The sequence below is a fragment of the Beta vulgaris genome, chromosome 4 (genome assembly GCF_026745355.1).
Source record: "Beta vulgaris subsp. vulgaris cultivar EL10 chromosome 4, EL10.2, whole genome shotgun sequence".
Taxonomy (NCBI): Eukaryota; Viridiplantae; Streptophyta; class Magnoliopsida; order Caryophyllales; family Amaranthaceae; genus Beta; species Beta vulgaris.
Window position 1 is genome coordinate 24,725,896 of NC_079205.1, and position 8,488 is coordinate 24,734,383.

Here is an 8,488-nt window from a genome sequence, read left to right on the forward strand (position 1 = left end):
AAGGGAGATTCAAATAAAAATACTGAAAATAAAATTATAACAATCACTCACAAGTCAACTAAAATCATATAATTGCATAATTTACATTATACAAATCACTCAAATGAGTAAACTTTACAAAAACCAAAAAATTAACTTACAACCAATACACTACAACATCAATACATACTCACAAAAATTTGACTTGAAATCCAAGTGTCCACTTTCTTCACAATATATGAAGTAGTGTATTAATTCAAAAATCAACTAAAAAATTATAATATTAGAAATCATAGATAAATTCAATAAAAATTGTATTTTGTTCATAAAATTTAACTTTGAAAAGTAAAAAAAAAAAAAAAAAAAACTAGTGAGAGACTTAAGTGACAGTGACTAAACCAATTAAATTTTGTAACTAAAAATAATTATACTTTGTATGTCTAATGTTCAAATTCTTTCTTTTACATACGTCGAAAAAAATCGAGTTCTATCCAACGGCAGCAGGAGTTGGATCTAGCTTTTTTAGCCCACATGTATTGGACTCAATGGTCCAAAGATAGGTATATCCAACTTGGGGAACTTCCCACCAAGTTCTTTTATAATAAGATGAAACGCAAACGACACTCTGCCTATATCTATCTACTTAAAAATTCCGAAGGACAATGGATTGAGGACGACCCCACCATATTGGACAATATCTTAACCCACTTCAAAAGTGCATATGGCCTCACTCAGGGAACTACCACCTCTATCCAGGATCATTATGAGGCCATCGATCTTGCACTTCGAGAACTAAACTTACCACATCTTTCTAGGATGCAACAACAACAACTCCTGCTTCCTTTCTTCGAGGGTGAAGTGCGGGAGGCCATGTTTGGTATAGGGGATGCCAAATCTCCTGGGTTAGATGGATCTACTGCCGAGTTCTTTAAAACTCACTGGGTCAGTCTCGGGCCACAGGTTTTTCAAGCTGTCAATCACTTTCTCACCACAGGATTTTTCTTTCGTGAATGGAACCAGACGCTTATTGTTTTGTTGCCTAAGTGTCCGAATCCTAAAGATGTTACTCAATTTCGGCCGATTAGTCTATGTAACACAATTTATAAATGTGACTCGAAATGCTTGGTTAATCGCCTGCGGCCGTTGCTCCCAGATCTTATCACAGAGTACCAGAGTGCCTTTATCCCTGGTCGGCATATGGATGACAACATTTTGATAAGTCATGAGTTAAACCATGTCCTCAATAAACATCGTCGTGGTAACGTTCATCTGGCTGCGCTCAAAATTGACATGAATAAGGCATATGATCGGGTTAGCTGGAGGTTTCTCTTAAAGGTTCTTCACGCTTACGGGCTCCCCGGGCACTGGATTCAATTGATTAGTCAATGTATATCCTCAGTTACCTATCGCATCTTGGTCAATGGACAAGTTACGGAGGCCTTTTCATCCCACTGTGGTCTTCGCCAGGGTGATCCACTATCTCCTTATTTGTTTTTATTCTGTATGGATATCCTGTCCCACATGTTAACACTGGCTACATATCTCCGTCGTTTTGATGGCTTTCGTGCACACAGGTACGCCCCTTCTATCTCCCATCTGTTTTTTGCTGACGATGCTCTTCTTTTCTTTAAAGCGTCGAATACGTCATGTATGGCAATCTCCAATCTTCTTGGTCGGTTTTGCCATATTTCTGGGCAAAATGATCAGCCTCCGTAAGTCTTATGTAAATTTTAGCCCCAATATCCCTGAGAGTCGAGTCCTTGAATACAAAGGTATTCTGTAGTTGGACTCGACACAATCCTTGGACACATATCTTGGTGCTCTTGTGGATATTCAAGGGAAGAAAACTGAGCATTTCACTTTTCTACTGGATAAAATTTCACAACGCATAACAACATGGAGTCATTCCCCTCTCTCGCAAGCGGCGAAATTGATCCTCATCAACTCCGTCCTTCTAGCTTTTATTGCTGACATCCTCTCGGTCTTCTTGATCCCCACAACCATCGCCAACAAGGTGGATGCTATACTTACTCGATTTTTCTGGTCTACCAGCTCTGTTAACGGAATTGCTTGGCGAAGCAAGGATCTCTTGCATTTGCCCAAGGGTGCTGGTGGCCTCGGGTTACGTAGTATTACGGTGCACAACCGCTCACTACTTATTAAGAAAGTTTGGCGTATGCATCGGAATCCCAATCTCCTTATAAGCAAAATTTTCTGCTACAATCCGTGGGGCAACGGTATTCCACTAACTACACTACGGTCTTTACGGGGGCAATGCTCTTGGGGTGCTCGAGGTCTGCATCAAGCTGAGAAGGTTCTCTTGATGAATTATGTTTGGAAAATTGGTTCCAATTCGGGTCTAATTGCGGGTAAGGAGCGATGGGTCAATGGGGAGGTTCCCCTATTTCGTGATAATGTTCCTCTTCGTACTGTCGCTACTACGACAGTGGCATCACTTTTGTTGCCTCAACAACAAGGTTGGAATGTGTCCCGGCTACGTTCGCTTTTTCAGTCGTCCACATTTCGCACTATTCGTGGGTTAGAGATTCCGCGGTTTACTTCTCCTTACGACATTCCTATTTGGCCTTTTACAACGTCTGGCCAATATACCACTAAATCTGGGTACTACTTTCTCTCTCGAAATACAGATATCTGTAGCATGAACTCCCCTCTAGTTTCGAAATTTTTTCGACTTCTATGGGGACTGCGCATCATGCCAAAGTGGAAGCTTTTCCTTTGGAAATTATGCCACAATGGGATAGCAACATCCGCTAATCTCTCATCTCGGGGTGTCGCCATTTCCGATATTTGCACAAGTTGCAATATGGAACCTGAGACCTGCCAACACATTTTCCGGGTTTGTCACTTGGCTATTATTTTATGGCAATCAGGCCAATTGGGTATTCATTCTAATTCAAACCCTGATGTAGCTTTCAAGGACTGGCTTATTGCTTGGATCCATTATTTCTACCAACAGGATGGCTATAATGGCGATCGTCTTCCCATGTTTGTGGCCACTTTATGGGCAATTTGGCAGGGTAGGAATAAGCGTGTTTTCCACGGAATACTTCCGGACTTGGAATTTCTTCGCTCTCTAGTACACCAAGGCACTCAGCAGCACCTCACCTTTCTGGCTCAACCCCTGCCCAAAGCCCAGGCTCTGTGCGTCGATTCAGGTCCTCCAGGGTTCCTTATAGCGCATTTCGGGGCTTCTTTCTGCGGTAAACCACAGGTACATATACAAGTGGATGGTTCTTGGACCCCAACTTCTCCTTTGGCAGGCATTGCTTGGGTGGTTGAACATCTGTCCAGCAACACTAGGGAGGGGCAGGGCAGTTGCATTCCCGCCCCTTCAGCTCTGGTTGCTGAAGCTCAGGCTTGTTTGGGGGCTTTGATTTTGGCTCAAGGACATGGATATCGTCACATCATGGTTTGTACTGACTGTGAACTGGTGGTCCGAAGTTTACTTCATCAAGACACTCAACCGATTTCAATTGCTTGGACCCTGGATGACATTCGATCCATTGGACAGCAATTCCAATGGTGTAGGATTACAAAGGTTACTCGTTCACAAGTTCAGCAGGCTCATAATTTCGCTACTCATGTCTGGAAGGGCCAAATTCCGCTAACCATTTTTTAGTTCTATTTTGTTTTGCTTTTGTACGTTTTTCCGATGTCCAAAAAAAAAAAAAAATAAAAGAAAAAAATCGAGTTTCTGGCTTGAAAAAAAAAACAAAATAATGCTAGTATATATAGGCTAGTCGGCTTGGTTGTGCCCGAGAGGTGAGGTGAAAGTGTGAAACAATTATATGTACGGAGCACTTGACGACACATTACACGAGTTAGGGTTTCACTTCTTCACACCTCTACTGCGCCACACCGTGAGTCGGTCACCAAAGTCGCCGGCTTAGAAGTCTGCCACTGTCTCTCATTCGTCTGAAAAGATGCCGGTGATCGGCTTGACATGGGAGCCCAAGCTCCCGTCTTTTGGTTCCGCCTCTTCTTCTTCAAGCAAGTCCCATGTCACTACTGAAAGTAGCGCGCTATATAAACCCACCTCGGAACTCATTGATGGCTTATACGTTCCACCCAATAATCCTACGGTACTCAACAAATTACTTCGCAAACAACTCAAAGACACCACTGGCTCAAATTGGTATATTTATCTTCTCAATTTATTTTGTATCCACAAATTTATCCCAATCTTTTGTGCGTAATTTTGTTTTTTTATGTGGGTGGATGTGTGATAGGTTTGATATGGCTGCCCCAGTTGTCACGCCTGAGTTAAAATATGATCTCCAGCTCTTGAAGGTATTTAACTTAATATTGTTTCTTAGCAATTGCTTAACTTATTTGATAGTTTAAGAACCGAAATTACCTACAGTTCTCCGTTTTTTTTTCTCTAACTGCTCTTTGTTTACCATATCGGCACCAATATGAATGTTTCTTGGGCGAAAAAATTATTAGACTATGTTTCCAATTTCATAATGAGCTTATGCTTCTTGCCTTCTGATCTTGAAGTGATTAACAATATTTGCAGAGAATTTTAAAACCATAAACAATATATTGATTTAATTGTTTGTTGGACGCACTTTCTTGCTGCCTTTTTGATTTTGATTGCAATGGGCTTATGTGCACAAGTGTAGGAACTCGAGATGTATTATCTCCCTTAATCGTGCAATCATATACTCTACTACTTCACCCCCAAAGCACCACAGTTAAAGATTAATACCTTTTTCATTCACAATACTCATTGATATGTAAGTACAACTAGTCAAGGGAGATGATTTTTATTTTTCTTTGCTTTAAAAAAATTGTGTTCTCACAATACAAAATAGAACATTTACGAAAACAAAAACGAAAACGAACATTTAATTGTTGAAGTGGAACATTATAAGAATTCACTTACAAAAACGAACATTTTAATGTTGAAGTGGAACATTTTAAGAATTCATTAAAAATTAGGCTTAAAAAGGAACATTTACTTAAATAGAACATTTGCTCATCAAATATAGAACATATTTTTATGGAAAATAGAACATATTTCCTGCTAAAAATAAGTTTTGAACAAACATTTTTTGAAATAGAACATTTGATTATTGAAAATAGAACAATTTTCACGGAAAACAGAACATATATTTTGCTGAAAAATATGCTTAGAACGAATATTTGTTGAAATAGAACTTTGGTCATCGTAAATGGAATAAAATTATTGGGTGCACTGTGGGCATCGTGCTCCCGGGAGCACATCAGAATTTTCATATATTGTGGGCCTGGATGGGAAGAAACCTTGTCCTTTGGATCATCTTTAGGAGCCTTATGATTGTTTCAGAGGGAAGATAGAGAGAGAGAGAGAGAGAGATTCAACATCAACAACTACAGTTTTAGTGGGTTTTAGCGCTTATTAATTGATTGGCTGTAGTTTAATAGTCTTCTCCAGCTTAGTGGTATCTTGGTTTACCAATTCTTACCAATTTTATGCTAAAGTATTCAATTTATTCGATTTGTTCATTCATTCCACAATACGAATCAAAAAATTAGGGGGATTTTGTGTAGGGCTTTGAATTATTTGGTAAATGAAGATGTAAGCTCAAGAGATTGCAAAGATGATGATGCATCAATGGGTATATTGTTCGCCGCAATGGCGAATGTTGGAGGTCTCTTGGCGGTTGGGAACAAAATAGAGAGGGGGGGGGGGGAGAGGGGCAGGGGCCTGGGCCTGGTCTCAGGAGTGACTCAGGAGTCATACGGGAGAGAGAGAATTAGGGGGGGGGGGTTGTTTCATTATAAAAAATCATAGTGTATGATAATGTGTCATGTGACACTTGTGACCAGCTAAGTCGTTGAATATAGGTCACCGGACTATTTGGGAGTGCACCCACTATAGTTTTGATGTTGGACTAATTAAGAGTTGGGATTATTAGTGGATAAATGACCATAGCAGAGACTATTGGTGTGAATTTTTCCTTTTCTTTCACTTTTTTCTGAAATCTTTGTGAACACTTTTAAACTATATCCTGCCACAGTTACCTGCTATTGGTCACATCAAACATATGAAATGTGACAAAGATCATAGTCCTTAAAATCCCACAGTACACTTTCAGGAACCATGTGGTAATTTTTGTCGAGGGTACCTTTTGTGATATTTTTCCTCTCTGGTAAGACACTGGCTCTCCAACGAGTTCTAATGAAGAGACTGGTTGCTGCCAATATATGCTACAATGCTGCCAGAATAGAATAATTCCAAAGTTCCAGCTATGTTCTTGCTGTCTTAAAGGGTTTGTTATGTGTGATTTTATGATTGAGAGCTACTTGGGACGGATGTGTCCTGGAAGCTCTCTCATAAGCTGCTTGAGTATTGAAGTACTTATCCTAAATTAGCCTTAAGGCCAATGAGAAACTATTTAATAGAGGCTTGGGACCTACAATGATAATACAGATGTGGAAAATATTGGCAGATGAGAGAGATTTAATAGTCAAGATCACTACCCATTGATGCTCCCTTAATATGCTCTCTTTAGCACATATACATGTCAATGCTTCCCGTATCTTCAGAATTTGGTACTAGATTGTTACCTTTTGAATGTCAATGGTTCAGTTATCTTACATCAATTGCTTTTTCATTATCTTTTCAGTTGAGGAGTGTCATTGATCCGAAAAGACATTATAAGAAGAATGATACTAAATCAAAGACATTGCCCAAATATTTTCAGGTAAACGATACAATTCCTATTTTAATGCCATTGAACCTGCTTGTATTCTTTTCCGCGCATTATTGCTGATGCAATTAATCTTATGTTTTCATCATGATAAAAATCAAGGTGGGTACTGTAGTGGAGTCATCATTAGATTTCTTCTCTGCTAGGCTCACTAAAAAGGAGAGGAAGAGAAGCATTGCAGATGAGCTGCTTTCTGATGGTTCCCTTGCACAATACCGGTAAGTCAGAAAACTGGTATTCCACTATATTTTGTTTGAAAGGTGTAAAACTTGGGATCCTTCTCCGTTTGCTGATATGCCCACCTGTATTCATTTTCTAGGAAACGTAAGGTTAGAGAGATCGAAGATCACCAGCGACCTGCTGGAAATGATAAATGGAAGATAAAGGGAAAATTCACTCAAAAGCGAGCCAAAGAAAAGAGGCATTTGCCAGAACAAAGGCCTGGAAACAACAAAAAGCGCTTCAAAGGTATTTAAGTGTCTACATTGAGACAGAACACTTGGTCCAAGTTCCTCACAACTCGGTTAATTGATTCTCTTGCTGAGCTGCGTAACCTTTTGGGGCAGCGATGGGGCAGAAACTGCGCTTGGTAGGGTAGTCATTAAAGTCATAGGACGTCTGTAAGAGTAAAAACTTCAGAAGGATGGCTTTGCCAAAGTTAATCATCATATTTTGCTGATTGCTCAATACCTGCTAATGAACCACTTCGGAAGTTTTATGTAATGTCTGATGCCCTAATTGTGGTTCAAATATTGTGAGTGATGGTATTCTTTTGTTATCTATATGTTGTTTACTATAATCACATGTTAGAATAATGTGTGCGAGTTATGACATCTTTTATAATGTATCTTTTATAATGTACTCCATTCTCTGACAAAATACATGTATCGCGTGTTTGGTTTTAAGCATTTCATTTGAAATGTTGGATTTGGCCAAATAACATGTTTGGATTATTCTAATATACAAATTGGTCCGATTCCAACCTCCTTAAAACATAAGCCTATTTTTGAGAATTTGAAATCCAATATCATACCTTGTCATTTGAAATCCAAATAAACATAAGTCCAATCTCCCTTTGTCTCTCTTGGTGCTCACTCTCAATTTAAGCTTTCTCTCTCAAACTTATGGACGTCGTAGAGGTGATCATGGGCCGGACCAGTCCACACTAAAAAAAATTGCCCATTGATCGGGCCAAAATTTTGTGCCCAAAGCCCGCTATTTCGGGCCAAAATGGGGTCGGGTCAAAAAATAGACTATAAAGTCATTTTGGCTTGTCCAAAGGAAACAAAAATTTTGGGCGGGCCGGGCCCGATAGCGGGCCAAAAAAATCTGCCCAAAACCCGCCCCAAAAGCGGGGCAGGCCGGACCGGGCCAAAATGATTAGCTCTAGGACGTCACGAGCTTTCTCTCTCCTCTTTCTCAGGTCACGAGCTTTCTCTCTCCTCCTACATTGCGAAATCTCATTTCTAAAGTTAGTTTCTCAATTCCTAATATTTTTACCACGAATTTGCTGCAATATTATTTGATGGTGGAGTTATAATTAGGGTTTATAATATGCATAATTTGATATGAAGAATGCTGTGTTGATAGTAGGCTGGTGGTTGTGGTGGATTTAGTTGAGTTTATGTTACTAGTCTTCTTCAGTTCTTCTACTATAAAGAACCCCAACAAAATTAGAAGCAAATATTCAGAAAAACAAGTTCAGAAATCATTGAAGAGATTTTGTAAGAATCTCTTCTTTCTTTAATGATTCATTGATGAAATTCGTCTCGAATTCGACCTTTTTGTGT

General features: G+C 39.5%; 2 protein-coding genes across 2 annotated transcripts; both read left to right on the forward strand.

The window, feature by feature from the left end:
* The first annotated feature begins 585 nt into the window (after nucleotides 1–585).
* LOC104907665 (uncharacterized) lies at nucleotides 586–3,619 on the forward strand. The gene is made up of 3 exons (XM_010696625.2): nucleotides 586–1,553; nucleotides 1,687–1,751; nucleotides 1,818–3,619. Exons 1-3 carry the CDS (start codon nucleotides 586–588, stop codon nucleotides 3,617–3,619), a joined length of 2,835 nt encoding a protein of 944 aa, XP_010694927.2.
* Nucleotides 3,620–3,746: 127 nt separating this feature from the next.
* On the forward strand, nucleotides 3,747–7,497 carry LOC104907655 (rRNA-processing protein fcf2). The gene is made up of 5 exons (XM_010696615.4): nucleotides 3,747–4,135; nucleotides 4,230–4,290; nucleotides 6,615–6,692; nucleotides 6,801–6,916; nucleotides 7,018–7,497. Exons 1-5 carry the CDS (start codon nucleotides 3,924–3,926, stop codon nucleotides 7,172–7,174), a joined length of 624 nt encoding a protein of 207 aa, XP_010694917.1. The 5' UTR covers nucleotides 3,747–3,923; the 3' UTR covers nucleotides 7,175–7,497.
* The last annotated feature ends 991 nt before the right edge of the window (nucleotides 7,498–8,488 follow it).